This window comes from Jaculus jaculus, chromosome 21, assembly GCF_020740685.1.
Source record: "Jaculus jaculus isolate mJacJac1 chromosome 21, mJacJac1.mat.Y.cur, whole genome shotgun sequence".
NCBI classification, from domain to species: Eukaryota; Metazoa; Chordata; class Mammalia; order Rodentia; family Dipodidae; genus Jaculus; species Jaculus jaculus.
The window spans coordinates 10516620-10539451 of NC_059122.1; the positions used below are offsets into that span (position 1 = coordinate 10516620).

Below are 22832 nucleotides of genomic sequence, written 5' to 3' on the forward strand. Positions count from 1 at the left end.
TCCTCTCCAGTTTTGATACTTTTTATTCTCTCTCTCTTTCTCTCTCTCTCTCTCTCTCTCTTGCTTAGTTGCTCTGACTAAGACTTCCAGGACTGTGTTCAATAGACATGGCGAAAGCAGACAATCTGCTGTGTTACATACATGGTAGAAGGTGATTTCAGCCTCTCGCCACGCAGCATGACATTGTGCGGCTTGGTCACACGTGGCCATTACTGTGTGTTCCTTCTATACATAATTTGTTGAATTGTTTCTGTCTTCTCATGGGCTTCTTCATAGGCCTCCCCTCTGTCCCAATGGGCTCTGCCTTCTGAGAAGAATGGCCATGGAGGGCTCACGGATGAATAGATACCCCGGCTCTCTTTGTATATGCCCATGGTCCAGTCCAGATACCCCACGAGTGGGACCCACGCTTCTCAGTGTGTCCATCTACAGAAGGGCTCTCATCCTCACTCGCCCACTCTTTATGCCTCACACTCTTTTTTTTTATTTTTTGGTTTTTCAAGGTAGGGTCTCACTCTAGCCCAGGCTGACCTGGAATTCACTATGGTGTCTCAGGGTGGCCTCGAACTCACGGCGATCCTCCTACCTCTGCCTCCCGAGTGCTGGGATTAAAGGCGTGCGCCACCACGCCCGGCTTATGACTCACACTCTTCACTGCCACTCGCATTGATTTGGAAACCACACACTCACTTCTCCTGTGAACTTGACCTGGCCAGGCTCAGGCCCCTGGATACCTGCCTCCTCTCTCTACCTCTCTCTGCAGCTCTCCTGGGTCCGTGGCTAGCGGCCCCTGTCACATCCCTCTCTGCGGGTCTCCCCGCTCTTCCCCTTGGACTTTGTCCTGCCCATGAGGGAGCTGGTTTTGCATTCTGGAATACTGTACGTTCTGGAATACCGCAACTTCCCCCCCCCCCGCCCAGCGTTTTCTTTTCCAACCCCTTCACACCTGCTCTTCACATCTGCCTGATATTCCTCGCGGCTATCAAGGTGTCCTTCACCTGAAACCCTTCCACTGTCTCCTGAGGTTGCCGCAGGGAGTCCACTGTGAGACCGCCGGGCGCTCTGCCTGTGCCCCGTGACGCACCTTCGCATGGCATTGCCATCTCCCTTCTCTGTCGCCACCACCAGGGGACTCCTTCCTTTCGAACGCAGACCAGAGGGCTTTATAATGATTCTAAACCAACCAAGAAGCAAACAAGCAACCCCTCTCCTCGCCCTATTCAACATGAGATAGTTCAACCAACCTTTTCAAATTTATTATTTACTTTTATTTTAGAGAGTGTGCCAGAGAGAGAATTGGCACGCCAGGGCGTCAGCCACTGAAATCGAACTCCAGACACTTGCGCCACCTAGTGGGCATGTGCGACCTTGCACTTGCCTCGCCTTTGTGCGTCTGGCTTATGTGGACTCTGGAGAGTCAAACATGGGTCCTGAGGCTTTGCAGGCAAGCACCTTAGCCAATAAGCCATCTCTCCCGCCCTCAATCCAATCATTTCAGAGTAAGTGAATGTGGTTGAGATGCGGCAGCATAGGTTTCTAAGAGTACGAATGATAAGGAAGAAAAATAACTACAAGAAATTGGGTGCCTACTTTGTACCAGGAAAAAAAAAAAAAAAAAGAATGAGATGGAGATTATAACATATCACGATAGGCTATTAATTAATAGGTCACGGATACCATCCATATGCGTGTATATAATTTCAACTTGCAAACGGTATGCTTCAGCAAGAGGTTCAAGACGAGGCCCGCAGCTGTCGAGGGTGTTCGGTCCAGTTGGGAAACGGCCAGGCAGCAGCTCATCTTGTGCAGACAGGGCACGTGGGGGAGGAAGGAAAAGGTTTGGGCCAGCAGCAAGCGGCCAGTTCTGTGCTCCCCAAAGCCCACATCCTCCCCGGGGGTGCCCATCGGTATACGGGACCCTTGTTTCCCGGGACCCTGAGGGCCTGCCCTGGGCTCACCTTGTTCCTCTTTGCACCAGTACAGACATGCCAACTTGCTGCGGCCTGCTCAGTTCCATGGGGAGCCGTGCAACCTCCCTGACAATGAAGTTGAAGACTGTGTCGCCCACAAGCCGTGTAGAAGCCAGGTGCGATGCGAAGGCTTCGTGTGTGCGCACACAGGTGAGAGTGGAGGTCAGGAGCCCAGGGGGGCGGGGGGCAAGGGGAGATTGCTAAGGAGACGGGAATGTGATGAGGGAGGGGTGGACCAACCATGTGGGGCTCACGTCCAGGGTCACCGGGCATCGGGAGGGTTCCGGGTCCTCAAATCTGTGGCCTCCTTGTTACGTGTGTCGTTCCACAAAAACACCCCTATGCGGCAGCATCGTTATCCTTATCTCGCAAGAAATCGAAGCTCAGAGAGGTCAGTGGCCTTAAACGATGATGCAGTGGAGGAGGTGCGGGGAGATTTGGAAGCGTGGGTGCCGAAACCAGGGGTCCTGGGCCAGGTCTTCTGACCGTGACCTGGAAGAGCCTACCTGACGTCCGTCGACAGAATGCCGAGGGTAATGTGAGTGCCTTGCTCCTCACTGTAACCTCATGTGACAAGTGCACACGAAGCTCTCCGGATCCGTTACCTCTGCTAGTGTTCTTGGGGCCCCAGGGTTGAGGACACTGTGGACAAACATGAAACAGTTTTTTTAAAAAGTGTGATCTGCAGGCTGGAGAGATGGCTTAATGGTTAAAGCGCTTGCCTGCAAAGCCTAAGGACTCATGTTTGACTCCCCAGGTCCCACATAAGCCAGACGCACAAGGTGGTGTGGGCGCATCTGGAGTTCCACTCTAGTGGCTTGAGGCCCTGGTGTACCAATTCCCTCTCTGTTTAAAAAAAAAAAAAAAATGATTTAAAAAGTGTGGTCTGGAGCTGGGCATGGTGGCGCACGCCTTTAATCCCAGCACTCGGGAGGCAGATGTAGGAGGATTGCCGTGAGTTCAACGCCACCCTGAGACTACATAGTGAATTCCAGGCTAGCCTGGACCAGAGTGAGACCCTACCTCAAAAAAAAAAAAAAGTGGTCTGCATCACTTCTCTGTGAAAAATCTTCAAGAGAAGGCCTTACTCGTTTGCATTTCTGCTTCTGCAAGTCCGCAATAACCTCCAAAATGTACGAAATAGTTGGTAGGAAACGTTATTATCGAGAAGAAGGAAACCAAATAAGGAAGGCAGATGGACCAGTGGCTGAAAGGAAAGAGGCAACAAACGGATAATTATCCGCTGTAGAAGAAAATAAACACATGCTTCCCCCACCCAGCCTTTTAGCTGGCCCAAGTAAATACACCTCTCTCCACTTCTGCAGCTCTCTGGCAAAAATAAGGGTCCTTTGCCCTAAATTATCTAAAAGGGGTTACGCTGCCCTACAATCAGTGTGACTGTGTGGATTGTGAACCAGAGCCTTTCAGAAGAGACAGAGATTCTCCAAGGCGTTTCCAGGGCTTATTGTGAATGTCAAAATTCCAGCCAATAAATCTGAGGGACTTTTTTACAGTGTACCCATGGACTCGTTATGGCCAGCGTTCCGTGATCCTAGCCAAAGCCATAATGGTTATTCATGTGGGCTTTAGTTTAAATGCCCTGTAAGAAACATTTGAAGACCAGGTTATTATTTTTAGATCTTGAGAACACTGGTTAAAAATGACCCAATATGTCTAAGGATATAGAGCCTCCTGTCTGATGGCCTTTATGCCCCAGCAAGGCACCAGCAGAGTAAAAGCCAGTGAGATAAAGTTTATAGGAAGCACAAGACACAAACAGTGGTGCCGAGGGCTGAAGGGGAAGGAATTTATGAGTAGAGTTCCAGTAGTAGGACAGATATTTACTAGCAACGCTCACTTGCTTCTCCAAAACATCTACCGTGGCAGGGATAACGCTGCCGTCATACTTTGCTCCATCAGAGTGCCTGTGCCCTTGCAGGGAAGCGAGGAAGGGCTCTGACGAGCGAGCATGCTGGGATTTTGCTGGGTTAAGCTCTCGTCTGCACTCCCAAGTGAATGCGGTGATCTCGCCCCGTCCCAGGAAGGTGTGTGAACCGCAGGCTCCTTTGCAACGGGGACAATGACTGTGGAGACGGATCCGATGAGGCCAACTGTAGGAGGGTCTATCACAAATGCCAGCAGGAGATGGAGCAGTACTGGATGATTGGAACGCTGGCCAGCGGGTAAGTTGCTGTCTTTCTGCATTACGGGGTCAGCAGGCACAATCCGAGATGAATCTCTTCAAGATGGAGAAGGGGAAGAGATGAGACAGGGCAGGTGGCGTTTCTGAGAGAGGAAGGCTGTGGCATCAGAGGGTAGCAAACTCCATGGGTAGACATAGACAGATGTAGACAGCCTGGCCGAGGAATGGGTCGGGGGTGCTAGGGCGAAGGGCTGAGCCTTGATCTTAACTCCCATTATTTCACGATGTCAGGGAATGTCTGAGCACTGCTCTTGAGTCCTGTTGAGGACATAAGTGGCAGGTTTTGTCTGTTCCTGGGTCCCTCGGCCCCAGCCATGCTGAGAGAAGAGGCTCCTGAGTAGATTGTGAGAGAATGGCTTTCCTGAATAGGTCTCCTTTTAGTGTGTATCTCAGCTTCTTCTTGTTTTTTTTTTTTTTTTGGGGGGGGGGGACGGGTATCACTGCATTTGTCCAAATCTTGAGTGATCAGAGGACTCACACTCTCCATCTTCCCAGCACGCAGGCGGAAGAGTGAGGTTGTCTCTGTGCATTAAGAATAATGGTAAAAAAAAGCCGGGCGTGGTGGCGCACGCCTTTAATCCCAGTGCCTGGGAGACAGAGGTAGGAGGATCACCGTGAGTTCAAGGCCACCCTAAGACTACATAGTGAATTCCAGGTCAGCCTGGGCTAGAGTGAGACCCTACCTCAAAAAAAAAGAATCATGGTAAAGAGGCTAGGGGCATGGCTCAGCAGTTATGTATTTGAGAGGGAGAGGGAGAAGGAGAGAGAGAGAGAGAATGGGCGCATCAGGGCCTCTAGCCACTGCAGACAAACTCCAGACGCATGTGCCCCTTTGTGCATCTGACTTACATGGGTCCTGGAGAATCGAACTGGGATCTTTGGCTTTGCAGGCAAACGCCTTAATAAATAAATATTTTTAAATATTAAATAAATATTTTTAAAGGAGCTGGAGAGATTGTTCAGTGGTAAAGGCACTTACCTGAAAAGCTTAATGACTCTAGTTCAGTGCCCCAGGACCCACGTAAAGCGAGATGCAAAGATGGCGCATGCATTCTGGAGTCCGTTTGCAGTGGCTGGAGGCCCTGGCATGCTTGCTCGAGTGCTCTCTCTCTCTCTCTCTCTCTCCTTGCAAATAGATAAGACTAAAAAGAAAAGAACATGGTAAAATGTTCGACTCTCCAGATCCCACGTAAGCCAGACACACAAAGGTGAGGCAAGCGCAAGGTCGCACATGCCCACTAGGTGGCGCAAGTATCTGGAGTTCAATTGCAGTGGCTGAGGCCCTGGCATGCCAATTCTCTCTCTGTCTCTCTCTAAAATAAAAATAAGCAAACGAATCATGGCAAAGGATGCGAGGCAATGACCACAAGCAGAATCCACCTTGTCCCTAGATAAATATGTCTCCATCCCTACAGGTTGTCACGGGAGGAAGACCCTTCATTTGCCATGCCTCCACCCAGAGCCTCCCTATAAGCCAGTTAGGATAATACCCACCTCTGTGATAGGTAAACTGAGGCCCTGAAAAGTTAAACGAGCTCCAGGGAAATCACACAGCCAAAGGGCAGCAGAGTAGACATTCAAAGGCAGCAAGTGGGCTCCAACCAGAGCCTGTGGGAGGGACGCCACGCATGTGGAAGGAAAAAGGACAGGCCTCAGGAAGAGCAAAGGACTGGGCACTGGGCTGCCTCGAGGGCATAAGGCGTAAGCTGGCACAGACCAGATGCCTAGTGCCTCGCTTGCTGAGCCGAGAGTTCTGAGCCCCAGGCTGCCAATAACCCGTGGAGATGCCATCAGAAATGGTGAGCTTTCCCCTCTCTGTGCCTCCCCCCTCCAGGATAAACCTGTTCACCAACAGCTTTGAGGGCCCGGTTCTCGATCACAGGTACTACGCCGGGGGTTGCTCCCCCCACTACATCCTGGACACCAGGTTTAGGAAGCCCTACAATGTGGAAAGCTACACCCCACGGGTAAGTGACCGTGAGGTCAAGGCCAGCAGTGGGGGAGCCCTGGGCTGAGGACCCCATCGCCTGCTAGCTGAGTGGCCTTGGGTGATCGCCTTGACCTTGACCTTCGGGGACCTCCTCTGTAAAGTGGGTGGGCCCTTCCGCAAGACGGCCTCCTGAAGACAGGGCTCCTCCCTTGACATGTTGCCTTGTTTTGTGTCTCGCCCTTCCCAGCTGCCAGGCGTCCCAGAGTCCTCCTGTTTTGGGCTCCTGTTTGCAGTAAGCCCACCATTCAGAGCAAGCAGATATTGAGGCAAAAAGTGTCGTTATTTTGATGCCAAAATGCTTCTCTTAGAACGCCTGCCCAGTTCCCTTGCATTGTCTGATTCAACTGCCCCTGCGTCATTGCGATCAGCCATTCCCACTTCCATCCTCCATGCCTCAGCATAAGACAAACCCATAGCCTGGGACCCCTTTGCCTTTCTTCCAGTTGGATCCCAGCTCCAGCCTCAACCTCTGAACCACACCTCTGCCCCTCCTGCTGGATCAGAAGCCCTGAGGCGGGGGTTAAAAACTGGCCCTGATTTTCCTGGGTCCAGAGCACATAGCCCCACCTGGCATACAATGAGAAAACAGTGGAAATCTGACAATGGGTTCTACCTGATTTGAGTCAAAATCTATGAAAACTTTTTCTTTTCTTTCCTCCCTGCCGCCCCCCACCCCCACAGCATCGAGTCTCGCTCTAGCCCAGGCTGACCCGGAATTCACTATGGAGTCTCAGGGTGGCCTCGAACTCACGGCGATCCTCCTACCTCTGCCTCCCGAGTGCTGGGATTAAAGGCGTGCGCCACCACGCCCAGCTGAAACCTTTTCCTTTTCTCTCCTCTAGACTCAAGGAAAATATGAATTTGTATTAACGGAATATGAATCGTACTCGGATTTTGAACACAACGTCGTACAGAAAGCAACGGGCAAGTCTAGTTTCAGATTTGGCTTTAAAATACCCGGTGTCTTTGAACTTGGCGTGAACGAGAAAAGCAATGAAGGCAAGCACTATATCAGCAGAACCAAGCGATTTTCTCACACTGTAAGTACCACTCTGTGTTTGTTTTATTATTTTTTTTTAATTATCATTTGTAAGCAGAGAGAAAAAGTTGTGCATGCCAGGGCCCCTCTTGCCATTGCAGGTAAACTCCAGATCCACGCACCAATTTGTGCATCTGGCCTTATGTGGGTACTGGAGAAGCAAGCCTGGGCCAGCCGGCTTTGCATGCAAGTGCCTTTAACTACCAAGCCATCACCCGGCCGCTTTTTGTTGCTTTTAAATGCATGTACACTCTTTTGAATGTTCATCCCCATAATGTGTATTACACATTACCCCTGATCCTAATAACCAATGATAATTTTTTGGTCTTGTAAATATTTTTTTACGATTTTATTTATTTAAGAGAGAGAAACAGGCAGAGAGAGAATGGGTGCGCCAGGGCCTCCAGCCACTGCAAACGAACTCCAGACGCATGTGCCGCTTTGTGCATCTAGCTTACATGGGTCCTGGGGAATCGAACCTGGGTCCTTAGGCTTTGCAGGCAAATTCCTTAACTGCTGAGCCATCTCTCGAGCCCTTGAAAATATTTTTATAAAAAAATAAATTCCCAGAGCCGGGCGTGGTGGCACACGCCTTTAATCCCAGCACTCGGGAGGCAGAGGTAGGAGGATCACCGCGAGTTCGAGGCCACCCTGAGATTACAGAGTGAATTCCAGGTCAGCCTGGGTAGAGTGACACCCATCTCAATAAATAAATAAACAAACAAATAAATAAATAAATTCCCAGGTCTTACTTTGACTGACTTTTTGGAGAGGTCAAGCAGAGGCAGCCTTCTGCAATTATTTTCTCTTGCTCTTTTGGTTTTTTGGTTTTCAGTAAACTTGGCATATAGCTCTGCTAGGCCATCGCCGGAGATTTTTGAACCAGCTGAAATTGACTTCCATCCCAGATGCACTTTTGAGATATCACTCAAGATATCCTCTCTGACTTCCTGGGCATATGGTGGAGTTGGCCATACTGCCTCCTTCTCTCTCCCCCACTTTCTTTCTGCCTCTCGCCTGACTTTGATAGCCGAGCCTCTTTTCTCTCTCGCTCTACCCCACTGGAATGGTCTCTCTGACTTCCAAAAGTCCCTTGGCATTCACGCGATACTCGCCCAACACTCAATCCACACGCCGTGTGCCTCCTCCCATTGCTCAGGAAGTTAAGGTCAAGGCTCAGTGGGAGAGGAGCAAGTGGGAATGTGAACCAATGGGTCGTGGCACTGGGGAAGCAGCTGGTGGGCAGACTTGAGAACTGTGAAGAAGGTGGGTTTGATTCTCGACCTACTGAGACTTTTCAACATGGGAGGGATGGAATTAAATATTAACCAGAAGGCGATATGGAGGAAATCAATGCAGAAAAGTCAGCCGTGGGCTTATATGCGACCAAAGAAACAGCAAGACGCTCAAAAAGCCCCCTGAGTTCAAACTGTCAGCTAACAAAGAGAGTGTGTTCAGCACTGCTTAGATTGGCTTCTCGTGCCTCACCTTGTACAGTGTGAACAGCACACAGTAGGTGCTTCTGTCCGGGCTGTAGTGATGAACATAGAGTCAAACAAAAGGGACGAAGGGGGGGTGGCCATTGCTTACTGCCTTCATCTCCCCTTCTCTCCCTGTCCTTCCCCCTCACCAATTCCACTCGCCAGCTATGCATTGCTAACGTTGTGCTCAGCATGGCGTGAGAGGGGGGACCCAGAGACAAATAAATGATGTGTTTTTGTTCATGTAAACTTGGTATTTAAATCTTATGTATATTCATGAGGTGCAGTATGCTAATTTGGTCCCTGTGTACGAGGCATCATGGCCGTGACTGAGTAATTAACATTTGCATTGTCTTAAACATTTATCACGTCATCATGCTGGGGAGCTTCAAACTTCCTCAGACTCTTTATAAAGTACACAAGCAGGCTGGAGAGATGGCTTAGCGGTTAAGGCGCTTGCCTGCCAAGCCAAAGGACCCAGGTTCAATTCCCCAGGACCCAAATAAGCCAGATGCACAAGGGGGCACATGCTTCTGGAGTTTGTTTGCAGTGGCCAGAGGCTCTGGTGTGCTCATTCTCTCTCTCTCTTTCTCTCTCTCTCTCTCTCTCTCTCTCTCTCTCTCTCTCTCAAACAAGTAAAAATTGAAAAAAATTTTGAACGAGAAAATATGAGAAACAACCTATGCAATTGTAAACAAGGAACACATGTCCGGGACACGCAGGGATGGCATGAGCTGGATGGAAATGGCTAAGCAGGGACTGCAAAGGCAAGCAGGGTGCGTGTGTGTCCAACAAAAAAGAGCAGGGAAGAACTCCTTAGGTGGAAGAGCTATTTCCTCGCGGAAGGAAAGGCAGGTTTGGGGAGTGGGGCAGAGTTGGGTGGATGTTGGCATGAGTGTGGTTGGTGGAACATGGCCAGCCATGGAGAGGAGCCCTTTGGCATCAGGGGAGCTGAAGCTGGACAGGCTGCTGGTGGACCTTTGTGAAGCGGTAGATCCGAAATCAGCGAGCCGGTGTCTCCTAAAGGCTAGTGGGGCGTTGCTGGTCTGTTTCTTCTGGCCTGAGTGAGCATGATCATAATGATTTCAGAGATTTTTCAAATACGTTTTATTATTTTTGTTTATTTACTTGAAAGAGATACGGAGGCAGACGTTTGTCTTTTTTGCCTGCATGCACGGGGGGCAGAGGGGCAGAGTCAGAACGAGGGAGCGACTGTTGGAAGACGCGAAGGTGGGTGAAAGTAAGCCAGGGAAGACGGTGGGGGCTTTGGTAGAGATGAAGGTATCAGGATCGGAACGGGGTATACCCTACTGATGGTTCCTGCCGTTCCCTCTTTCCTCTGCATGCCCCACAGTTCAGGGACCCTTAGCCTCAGCTTTGATAAGCCCTGCCAGCTGCTTAGATCTCATTGGCATCACCAGATTTCAGTCTGTTTCAGACTTCCACGGCTCACCAGATACTGTAAACTGCCACTCCCAACGAGCAGGGTCCTTTTGAATGGGGGGGAGGACAGGGAGGGGGCTGAGGACTCACATGTGTTGTTTATACACTGACTACGCTCATAACCGAGAAAGAAAAAAAATCTAAAAAGAATAAAATAAAATAAAATTGAATACATTTACATACTGTTACTACTCATAAAAAAATAAATAAAAGGGCTGGAGAGATGGCTTAGCGGTTAAGCGCTTGCCTGTGAAGCCTAACGACCCCGGTTCGAGGCTCGGTTCCCCAGGTCCCACGTTAGCCAGATGCACAAGGGGGCGCACGCGTCTGGAGTTCGTTTGCAGAGGCTGGAAGCCCTGGCGCGCCCATTCTCTCTCTCTCCCTCTATCTGTCTTTCTCTCTGTGTCTGTCGCTCTCAAATAAATAAATTAAAAAAATTTAAAAAAAAAATAAATAAAATAAATAAATAAAAGACCAGATAGCAAATATTTGAGACTTTACAGGATTCTGTTACAACTACTTGACTCGGCCAGCGTGGTGTAAGAACGCCTGTAGACCATGTGTAAGCAAATGGGAGTGGCTTGTGCCGATAAAACTTTATTTACAAAAACAGGCAGCAGATTTGTAGTGTGGTCTCCGGTTTGTTACCTCTAGCTGCAGGTTACCGTAGCTGGCATTTCCAAACTGCAACTTTAAGTGTGCTTGGGTGATTTGCCATAGAGTGAAGTAGATATAAGCACCTAGCTGGGGTTCACAAGTCAGCAATCATTGCTTCCGTTTAAGAGGCCCCACGAGGCCTATGCACCATTCAGGGTAGGTTTCTGGCTCCCCTTCTCTGTTTTATTTATTTATTTATTTTTGGTATGGCTAACTCAGGCTGACCTGGAATTTACCAGGGAGTCTCAGGGCGGCCTCAAACTCACGGCGATCCTCCTACCTCTGCCTCCCTGGTGCTGGGATTAAAGGCATGCGCCACCACGCCCGGCTTTTTTTTTTTTTTTTAATATTTTATTTCTTTGAGAGACAGGAAGAGGCAGAGAGAAAGAGAGAATGGGTGCACTGGGGCCTCCAGCCGTTGCAAACGAACTCCAGACGCATGCGCCACCTTGTGCATCTGGCTTACATGGGTCCTGGGGAATTGATCCTGGGTCCTTAGGCTTTGCAGGCAAATGCCTTAACTACTAAGCCATTTTCCCGGCCCTTCTCAGTTTTTTGTTGTTGTTGTTTTGTTTTGTTTTTTGAGGTAGGGTCTCACTCTAGCCCACGCTGACCTGAATTCACTCTGTAGTCCCAGGCTGGCCTCGAACTCATAGCGTTCCTCCTACCTCTGCCTCCCAAGTGCTGGGATTAAAGGCGTGCACCACCACGCCTGGCTCTCCTCTGTTCTCATTTACTCGAGTAGAAAGGCGAGTTCAGAAATCTTTGAAGACATAAAGGTGGCTGGGAGCATTTGTGATCATTGACACCTGGTCCAAGAAACCATCTCTCCTCAAATATCCTAAAGGAATTGTTAGTGTGACCCTGTGGTTGGGGGGTTGGGGGGGGAGAGCATCATATGGTGTTGGGAAAGTTCATCTTCTCATTTGGGCTTCCTAACTCAAAAGGTTTTGTTCTCCCCCACGCCGGTGTCTCATTAGGAAAGCAAGTTTCTCCACGCCCGCGCTTCCCTGGAAGTGGCCCATTACAAGCTGAAACCCAGAAACCTCATGATCCACTACGAATTCCTTCAGCGGGTCAAGCGCCTGCCCCTGGAGTACAGCTATGGGGAATACCGCAACGTCCTCCGTGACTTTGGGACGCACTACATCACCGAGGCTGTGCTTGGGGGCACTTACGAATACACGCTCATCATGAACAAAGAGGCCATGGAGAGGGAAGGTAGGGAGCCTCCAGGGGCCGGTGGAATTCATCTCCACCCAGACGGGGATGAGCGAGCCTTGCACTAGGGCTGAGCCGTGTGTGGGTTTATTCTGCCTCCGTGGTACACACTCACCAAAGCACTGGGAAATTCTCATCCGGGCTTGGCTTGGGAATGTCAGGCCTCTCTGTCTGGGTGGACTTGGTTTCCAAGACCTCAATCTCTATTCAGTCAAGGCTTTCAACACCTACAGTGTGCAGACAGCTGTGGGTTTACACATACTACATCCTGTGGCCAATAGCTTAGATTGAAACGCCTCCTTGGTGTCTCTGTTTAATAGCTAACGAGCATCGTCAGCTCGGCGTGCCCACAAAGAGAAGGTTATTTCTCAAACATTTCTTCTACAGTCACCACATCTTAGAAGTCCTGCCATCCAGCCAGTGGGCAAGGCAAAATCCCAGGGATCAACCTCAGTTATTTTTCTTTTTTTTGAATCTACTCTTCAACTCTAGTTTCAAATTATATATATATTTTTAGATATATATCTTACTTATTTATTTATTTATTTGAGAGAGAAGAAGGCAGAGAGAGAGAGAGACAGAGGGAGAGAATGGGCACACCAGGGCCTCCAGCCACTGCAAACGACCTCCAGATGCATGCACCCCCTTGTGCATCTGACTAACGTGGGTCCTGGGGAATCGAACCTGGGTCCTTTGGTTTGCAGGCAAGTGCATTAACTGCTAAGCCATCTCTCCAGCCCCCAAATTAGCTTTTCTAATTTTTCCAGCTACATTCATGTCTTGGTGTGAAGACGTGAATGACAAATCTTGGAAGGGTTGGGTCTGACTCGGTAGCCTTGGGGTGAGGCCTCAAGTTCTGCATTGTTGCCAAGCACCAAGCTTAGAGATGGTATAAATGCTGTTGGCCCGCTGTCCCCACTGTTGTTACTGAGGGCTCAGAGTTCTCTGATTCAAGACGAACAACATGCCCTCCCTTCCCATCTTGCCCACATGTTTCCTGAGTCTTTCCAACTGCCCTCAACTACAGCTCAGCTATGAATCGTGCCTTCCAGTGCATACTCCATTCTGAGCCAAACACTTGTGTGGTCATGTGCCCTGCCCTGCATAGCACTGACCACACCGGCAGAGCTAGGACGTAGTTATAAGTCCTTGTAAGAGGACATGTGGTATCGAATGCAAAGTTATGTCTCTAGGCTCTCATCCTGCCAGGGACAAGGGTAAGATGTTCCACCAGAATGGACCAAAAATGGCTGACCGTGACTCCAAAACCTGCCTCCTGCAAAAGGCTCGGGAAGTCACGTCACTCAGAGAAAACTTAATTGGTTCCATTCCAGTATCTCACCAGAGCACTGCCCCAGACAAGGCCCACCTTGTTGAGGCAGCCTGGTCATGCCTGCAGGAAAATGTTTCCTCCTTTCCCGCACTGTCATTGCCCTGGCTTCGGGCCATGCTCCTTCTCCACAGGATCTTTGTGATGAGCACTTTTCCCCTTGGAAGGCAACAAAAGTACGCAGGGAGCCGCTGCCAACAGGACTCTGGATCTAACCTCTCTGATGACTCTGCCCTGGCACCACTGGCTAGTTCCTGCACCCCTTGTTTGCAAGGTGGTCATGCGGTTCATGCTCTCTGCGATATGCAAAGGAGGGTTAAGGTTAGAGTCCATCACAGGAAAGGGGACAGATTTTAATAACCTAGTTGATCATAGGCGTCCTCTCTTGCTTCTTTCAGATTACTCTCTTGAAAGCATTTCTACCTGCGTCAAAGAAGGCTACCACCTTGGTGTCACCGTCAAGAAGGTCGACTTGTCACTGGGCGTGTCAAGAGAGAACTGCCTGAGCCTTCTGAAGGAAATCAAAGGTAAGAGAGAGGGACCTGCCCCTTCGGCTCTTACCTTCTTACTCTCCCAGCGCTCCTGGCCCCAGGCTTGCTTTCAGCTAAACACAGGATTTTCCAAGGCATTTCAGTTAGAATTGTAACCCATCCGATAAAAATCTACCAAGCCCCAAGCCGGGTGTGGTGGCGCACGCCTTTAATCCCAGCACTCGGGAGGCAGAGGTAGGAGAATCGCCGTGAGTTCAAGGCCACCCTGAGACAACATAGTGAATTCCAGGTCAGCCTGGACTAGAGTGAAACTCTACCTTGAAAAACAAAAACAGACAGACAAGCAAAATCTACCAAGCCCTTACTAATGTGCTGAGCACACAAAGTATTTGAGCTCCTTTTCTCACACTGTACATATGTGGTAGGGAGATGGCTTAGCGGCTAAGCACTTGCCTGTGAAGCCTAAGGACCCTGGTTCAAGGCTTGATTCCCCAGGACCCACGTTAGCCAGATGCACAAGGGGGCGCACGTTTCTGGAGTTCATTTGCAGGTGCTGGAGGCCCTGGTGCGCCCATTCTCTCTCTCTCTCTCTCTCTCTCTGCCTCTTTCTCTCTCTGCCGCTCTCAAATAAATCAATAAAATAAAAAATGCTTTTTTTATTAAAAAAAAGGGGAGAAGGAGTTACAAGGCCATATCCATCCTGGAGCCTCAGGGTGAGTTTCTCAGAGGAGACAATATGTGAATGACAATTTGAGGACCAAGTGTCAAGGTCATTTTCAGTCAGTGAAAATAGCCTAATGGTCTCACTTTGCTCTGAGCAACGAGAGTTGGCCTAGCTGTAAGTATGGAGCCAGAGACAAGGGGCAATTAGGAGGCTCGAGAGCTCATCAAACTGTACCATGTGCCATGAGAGGAAAGGCCAGGCCCGAGTTGAGGATCAAAGAGCCAGAATCTAGGAGCAGAGAACTGGAAATCAATGCAGGAGCTGGGACTGATATTAAAGCCCGCTAGATAGACAAGAGTCGAGGGGACTTCCAGTCAAGAGGGCATCAGCCTAACCGTGCCGCACCCCCCGGGGAAGGAAAGAGGGACGCAGATCCTGAGGAGAGAATCAGCCCATCGCATCTCACCAGGGCCCCGGCTGAAACCATAGAGGAACTGGGGAAATGAGCAAGAGCGCTGCTTGCTTGGTGAACCTGGTACCAGTGCAAGGGTGAAGGAGACAGACACAGAGAACGCTCAACAACTACCAAACCAGAGATGCAGAGACACAGAGGCTCCCAAGAGCCCATCACTGAGGTAGACCTAAAGCGAACCCAACAGGGCTCAGGGAAATTTGCAGAAGAGGGAGCGGAAAGGTTGTTAGAGCCACATGTTGGGACATTATGCACAGAGACATTGCCTGTTCCCCATAACTGATGGCTACCCCCACAGTGCATGACCCACATTCCCCAATGAGGAGGGTCCCTGAGGAGGGGAGAGGGCAGGGAGGAGGCTAACGACGGTACCGACATGGCTGTATACACACTGTGTACATAACTAATAATAATAATAAGGGCTGGAGAGATGGCTTAGCGGTTAAGCACTTGCCTGTGAAGCCTAAGGACCCTGGTTCGAGGCTCGGTTCCCCAGGTCCCACGTTAGCCAGATGCACAAGGGGGCACACGCGTCTGGAGTTCGTTTGCAGAGGCTGGAGGCCCTGGCGCGCCCATTCTCTCTCTCTCCCTCTATCTGTCTTTCTCTCTATTGCTGCCACTCTCAAATAAATAGATAAAAAATGAACAAAAAAATTTAAAAAAAATAATAATAATAAAACACTACACAGAGGCTGGAGGACACAGCTCTGTCCCCAGCCCCTCCGCACCTGTCCAGCCTGCTCTTCTTTGCCCTGCCATGCTGGCTGGTGCCCAGAATGACAAAACACAGTCAGGCGACCACCGTAATTATTGATATCATTTGTTCACTGTGGTGGAGCTGTGTGCATAAAGCCTAGGCATTGCACTATTACCTGACTCATTGCTGTGATCAAATATCTGACAGGCTGCCGTTTATCAGCTCGTTCTATCTTACCATTCCAAGGAGCCGCGCCCCACGAGGGTAGAGAAGGGCACTGCAGAAACAGGCGGAGACTGGCTGGTTGCGCTGCATCCATCAGGAAGCAGAGGGCCGTCAGGAAGTTGGACCAGCCTGTCAACCTGCCAGGCCCTCTCCCAGTGACCAGTGCTGCCAGGCTCTACCTTCCAAAGGCATCAAACCAAAGAGAACAGCCACTGGAGACCATGTGTTCAAACACATGAGCCTATGGGAAGCATTTCACATTCAAAACACAATAGACACGCTGTTAAAGAAGGAATGGGTGCACCGGGGCCTCCAGCCACTGCAAACAAACTCTAGACGCGTGCGCCCCCTTGTGCATCTTGGCTTACGTAGGATCCGGGGAATGGAACCCGGATCCTCAGGCTTCACGGGCAAGTGCCTTAGCCACTAAGCCATCTCTTCAGCCCAAGTTGCTTATATGTTCAGTTTCGTTTTTAACTTTCATCTATTTGAGAGAGTGAATGCAAACTCTAGACATAGGTGCCAGCTTGTGCATCTGGCTTATGTGGGTTCTGGGGAATCGAACCTGGGTCCGTCCTTTGACTTTGCAGGCAAGCGCTTCAACTGCTAAGCCATCTCTCAAGCCCCTGTTTATTTTTTTTTTAATATTTTATTTTATTTATTTATTATTCGAGAGAGAGAGAAGGAAATAGGCAGAGAGAGAGAGAGAATGGGTGTGCCACAGCCTCCAGCCACTCACTGCAAACGAACTCCAGATGTGTGCGCCCCCTTGTACATCTGGCTAACGTGGGTCCTGGGGAATCAAACCTGGGTCTTTGGCTCTGCAAGCAAGCGCTTTAACTGGTAAGCCATCTCTCCAGCCCCTGTTTATTTATTTTTTTTAAATATAGATTGAATCTAATCTTGTCAGCCTTGCATATTCATCTGACATCACGTTTTCACATATAACTTTACTTAGCTCACTTCCTTAATGGCGCATTGTCTGAACATACAGTCTTTTCTGTGATCATTTCTTTTCCAGCCTCTGAATGGTTACTTGGATTTCGTGTCCCTTGTCAAGTGAGCATAAACAGTGCTACTGTGAACATGTCAGCCGGTGCCACCAGGGTGGCACTGGCTTGCTGGTGTGGTGAAGTGTGCTCTGGGTAACTACTTCTGGTGGTCACCTGTTACACACTGAGTCCACTTTTCACAAAGTGATAAAGCTTAGGGCCAGGACTAGGCTGTTTTCAACTCTCTTAAGCTTCTCAAGAGCAACAATGAGGCTGATACAGTTTCTGTTTTATTGTGAGAATCAAAATAGTTCACTCAGACATCGCACTTTGATGATTGGTGGACACAGTGGTGATCCGCAGTTACCAGAAACAGTCATGCCACTTCTTCTTCCCGTGTATTTAAAAGATCTGATCCGTAAGTGAAGAAGAAAAAGACTGCACTTGGCACAAATGATTTGTCCAGGGCTAGATAAAACACTTGTATCCAGGGCTGGAGGGATGGCTTAGTGGTTAATGTACTTGTCTAAAAAGCCGAAGGACCCAGGTTCCATTCCCCAGGACCCACGTAATCCAGGTGCACAAGGGGGCGCATGCATCTGGAGTTCGTTTGCGGTGGCTGCAGGCCCTGATGTTCCCATTCTCTCTCTCTTTTTCTCTTTCAAATAAATAAATAAAAATAAAAATAAGCACTTGGATCCAGGCTGGTAGAGGTGTGCTGGGTGATGGGTTGGAGATTGAACTATTTTCACCATATGAGTTTCCACCATGCCAAGGCCTGAGGAACCAGTTTAATCAAGAAACGGTGGCTATGAGAGCAGGCAGACCTTGTTTAACATTTGGTTTTCTCAACTACTGGCTGTGTGGAGCTGGGAAAGTGACTGACAACTCCAGTCATTTGTGAAGTAAAGCTGGCAACGTGTGGCTCATACAATTAAATAGCATGAAAATAAATAATTTTATGCTATTTATGAATAGCATAAAATTGCCATCCAGTACATTGAAATTGTATAGCCTGCCTCCTTCCCCACCCTTTACCAATCTTCCTAGCTGTCTTCTGTTTATCTGTGCTCTATCACCTCTCTATAATTTATCTAAAATCTGCCTGTACATATGTGGTGGCTTGATTCAGGTGTCCCCCATAAACTCAGGTGTTCTGGATGCCGGGTTCCCAGCTGATGGAGATTTGGGAATTAACGCCCCCTGGAGGCGGTGTAGTGTTGGGGGCGGGCTTATGGGTGTTATAGCCAGTGTCCCCTTGCCAGTGTTTGGCATGCTCTTCTGTTGCTATTGTCCACCTGATGTTGGCCAGGGGGTGATGTCCACCCTCTGCTCATGCCATCGTTTCCCCTGCCATCATAGAGCTTCCCCCTCGAGCCAGTAAGCCAAAATAAACCTCTTTTTTTTTTCTCACAAGCTGCTCTTGGTTGGGTGATTTCTACCAGCAATGTGAACCCGACTGCAACAACATCCAAACACCCGTCCATCCGTCCATCCACCTCATCTGTTTACATAGAGTCTATCTATCTCCCACACACTGATAACTGGTACATGGAGATACTCAAATAGTCTTGTTTCTGTTTCTTGCTGTGCCACTAACTTTAGAGATGACGGGGTGGGTTGACCTCAGCCGCCCTGTCTTACCTGTGAGCAGGGACGGCCCTCGCCCTCCCAAAACCCTCCGGCAAGCTCGCTCGCTCACGGGAACCGAACTGTCGGCTGAGAGGCAGGCTGTCAGTCCAGACGCCGTGGGAGTGGCTTCTCTGAACACGTGCCCCCTCTTCCTCTGTATTCCAGACAGAAACAAGAGGAACACCATTGTGGAGGACCTGGTGGTCCTCATACGGGGCGGAGCAACTGAGCATGTCACAGCTCTGGCATACAAGGAGCTGCCAACGGCCGAACTGATGCAAGAGTGGGGAGACGCCGTTCAGTACAGCCCAGCCATCATCAAACTCCAGGTACACAAAACTGCTCTGCCCACCCACCCCACCTCTGTGGAGAACGCGGATTCCAAGGGCCCGTGATAAGTCAGGTATGGAAGGTGGGCATCAGCCAGGTACAGACACTGAGCTTCCGTCACCGAAACGATGGCAGAAAATGTACCTGGAACAGACATGTGGCAGAACGTCGCTCTTTACTGTGTAAAGTCGCGAAGCTCCAGGTTGCCAAAGGGGGTTAATAACCAGGTTCTGAGTGTAGCCTTCTTAAATTAACATGCTTCCCATTTTGTCATTCAGTTGTTCGCTTAAACACTCAGACAGTCAGCCAACACGTGCTTGCTACTTTCTGCCATGCTACAAGAAGGAAGGTAGGGGAAACTGGGACACACCAAGATGGAAAGGGAGGTCTACAAAAGCATCAAGACAGGGCTGGAGGGATGGCTTACCGGTTAAGACATTTGCCTGTGAAACGAAAGGACCCTGGTTCGATTCCCCAGGACCCACGTTAAGTCAGATGCACAAGGGGGCACGTGTGTCTAGAGTTTGTTTGCAGTAGCTGGAGGCCCTGGTGTGCCTATTCTCCTTTTCTCTCTACTCCCCCCACTCTCTCTCAAATAACTAAGTAAAAATAAAAAGTTTAGGGCTGGAGAGGTGGCTTAGTGGTTAAGTGCTTGCCTATGAAGCCTAAGGACCATGGTTCGAGGCTCGATTCTCCAGGACCCATGTTAGCCAGATGCATAAGGTAGCGCACGCGTCTGGAGTTCGTTTGCAGTGGCTGGAGGCCCTGGCGCGCCCATTCTCTCTCTGTCTATCTGCCTCTCTCTCTCTCTCTCTCTGTTGCTCTCAAATAAATAAATAAATATAAAGTAAAAAATTTAAAAACAAGAAGCAATAAGACATAGGCATAGACTTGTGTTGGAGAACAGGGTAAGACATCACAAGATCATTAACATGTTTGAAATACCTACTGTGTTCACAATCCTCTGCCAGGGGCACTGGGGAATGTGATTTCACTGGGCCCCCATAAGGGTCTGTAAGTTTGGTGGACTTACCTTCTTTTGTGACTGATAAAAATCAAGGTCAGAGGGGTCATGTCCGTCTATGGCTATTCAAGGGTCTTTGTTAGGTCCAGTCAAGAGACTTTGACATCTTTCCTCCTCCCTCTGGCCTCTTCTGTGGCCTTGGTGAACAGAAAATAATGATCCCAGGCACCTGTCACCCACACGGGAGGAGCTGGGCGTGTGTAAACAGAAACGACGCTTGTTAGAACAGGACTGTCACACGCGTCAACAGCGGTCGGTGCTTGCCTGTGGGGACATCTGCACGGGCCCCCTGAACACATCCCACACTACTGTCTTCTTGCCGGAGTCTGTTCCGTCCTTGGCATCCACTGTCCACCCCCTGAGAGTCCTTGTCACACGCAGAGAGGGAGAATGGGAGATGGGGACTTCTCAGGAGACCCTGCGGTCCTTGACCCTGACAATTTGCCACAGGACCTTTACTTGTGTGTCAAATGCACATCTGCTGTGAGACAAGAAGGCTGCCATCCACTTCCCTCCCCTGCACCCAGTACTGACACCCAGAGCGCTGTTACTGACAATTACAAGCGAGATACCATCGGCCCGGTGTAGCAGGCACCGGGAAGAAACCTGGGTTTGATGGAGCCGTGGTGACAGTGATAGGCATTGTCTCACCTTGGCAAGGGAGAGAACAGAGTGTGGGGGAAAAGAGATCTTGGATTTTTTTACCACCCTCCCTTTTTTTTCTGAGCTATCTGATCCGATATTTGTTAAAACTGAGACCCAAGGGAATGGTTCGGTTTCCCATGAGGTTAAACGTACCTGCCTGGACCAGGCCATCGAGGCCCAGCCTATGATGGAAAATGGAAGGTGATAGAGAAGCAGAGATGTCTTTGGGACCGTAGCAGGAAAACGGAAGACAGGAGAGAGTGTGAGATTTCTGTATACCTCTGCACATCCTCATCTGCGTTGCCGACGCACGCTCTCAGGCAACCCCTGGTTTCGTGGGCTCCTCTCTGGTCACAGAGACTGCGGGGGGCTCCTCAGAACAGGGGAAGCTAGCCCGCCAGGTAGATGGGTTGACGGCTGATTTTCAGCGGCAGTAGAGCCCTTCAGATAAGTCCCTGTGCGCGGGAGTGTCTGCCTCCGTCTGAGTCCATTAACGCATCTTAACTTAAGGTGAAGCTCTGAGACAGGTTTTATAGACACTGGGCAGGCAGGCAAGAAGCCCAGAGAAGAACTCGCTCAAACCATTTCCTGGTGAGCTTAGGAAGAGGCAGTACCTTATTTGAAGAAGGGTTAGAGGGCTGGAGGGATGGCTTAGCGGTTAAGAAGCTTGGCTGCAAAGCCAAAGGACCCAGGTTCGACTCCCCAGGAATCACGTGAGACAGATAACTGCACAAGGTTGCACACACATTTGGAGTCTGTTTGCAGTGGCCGGAGGCCCTGTTGCACCCATTCTCTCTCTCTTTCTCTCTCTCCTTCCCTCCCTCCCTCTCCCTCTCCCTAATCCTCTTTATCCCTCTAGAATAAATAAAAGAGTTAGAGACAACAATGGACACACAGAGACTTTTGAAGACAGTGGAAATTACTCAATGTGCAGAAAATGAGCAGTCTACAAAACAGAGAAATGGAAGTTTGAGGATGCATTTGCTTTGTGACTTCCATAAAATGCAAGGAAATGAGGGATTTATGAAATGAAAATAGAAGCTGCGATGTTTAGACACCAATCACACGGGAAGGAAACAGATGCGATGGGGGAACCGAAGCTCCTCGGCGGAATTCAAACCTCCGCTGGCAACGATAAAGAACGGAATTGACAGTACAGAAAGTGGAGTCAGTGATGTGTAAGGCGCCGTAAGAAATGCTCTTGTAATGTGGGCAACAAAAGACGAAGAGATTAAAACAATGACAGAAAGGAGGCATGATGGATAGAGGACAGAAGTGGAGACTTCAATACAAAGAACCGCTTCCTGAATGAGAGACAAGATTAAGCGTGAGGCTGCATTCATCCGGGACACGGTAAGGGAAACCTCCCTGCGCTGATAATGCAAAATGAATAGCTTGTTGAAAACGAGTTGAAGGGACCGAAAACAAAGCAAAACGCTCCCGAAACACATCCTGGTGAAATGTTTTCCTTTAAGAACAAATGTACCCCCACAGGAATTAAAAAAAAAAAAAAAAAACAAAACAACCAGGCCAGTGATACATTGTGCAGCAACAACTCATGTCTCCAAAGCAAAAAGCTTGTAGCCTGGTGAAAGATTACCTAATGGGTAAGAAACCCCAAAGGCATCTGGAGACTTACTGTCACGAGAGAGTTGCTAGGTCTGCAGGTGAACACGTAGCATTTCCACTTTGGATAAACAAAGGGAATGATTTTTTTTTTTAGAACAAGCATCACCCATTATAGTGCATGGAACGTGGGTACCCTTTACCAATGTATTTTTCCCTTATGTGATATGTGACCAGGTGTTCTGTGCCTCACTGGGGATCATAGTCACGTGATCTATCATCCTGTATGTTTCTACAGCAGTCCAGGTAGCTAGATGCGAGTCTGCTCTTGAAAAAGCCATTTGTGGTGGTTTGAGTTAGGTGTCCCCCATAAGCTCATGTGTTTTGAATGTCTGATCCCCAGCTGATGGCCATTGGGGAATTAGGGCCTTACTGGAAAGTGGTGTATTGTTGGAAGCGGGCTCATGGGTGTTATAGCCAGTGTCCCCTTGCCAGTGTTTGGCACACTCTCCTGTTGCTATTGCCCACCTTATGTTGGCCAGGGGGTGATGTCCACCCTCTGCTCATGCCATCGTTTTCCCCTGCCAATGAGTCCGTAAGCCAAAATCAACCCTTTCCTCCCACAAGCCGCCTTGGGTTGAGCGATTTGTGCCAACAACATTATGCGGAGCACTGACATTACTCAGAGGAGAAAGAAAGATGCTCACACAGCAGTCAGAACATCCTGGTTGTGCTGCAGAGAAATGACCCTAAATATCAG

At 49.4% G+C, this 22832-nt stretch overlaps 1 protein-coding gene across 2 annotated transcripts in view; it reads left to right on the forward strand.

The window, feature by feature from the left end:
- C8b (complement C8 beta chain) overlaps positions 1–22832 on the forward strand; it is a 43608-nt gene that overhangs the window by 11663 nt on the left and 9113 nt on the right. The window contains exons 3-9 of one of the 2 annotated variants that reach the window (XM_004671837.2): positions 1979–2120; positions 4012–4153; positions 6008–6140; positions 7006–7203; positions 11764–12004; positions 13733–13861; positions 18673–18836. In XM_004671837.2, the coding sequence (XP_004671894.2) occupies positions 1979–2120; positions 4012–4153; positions 6008–6140; positions 7006–7203; positions 11764–12004; positions 13733–13861; positions 18673–18836 (1149 nt within the window). The remainder of the gene's footprint in view (positions 1–1978; positions 2121–4011; positions 4154–6007; positions 6141–7005; positions 7204–11763; positions 12005–13732; positions 13862–18672; positions 18837–22832) is intronic. The other variant, XM_045139330.1, reaches the window with a different exon arrangement.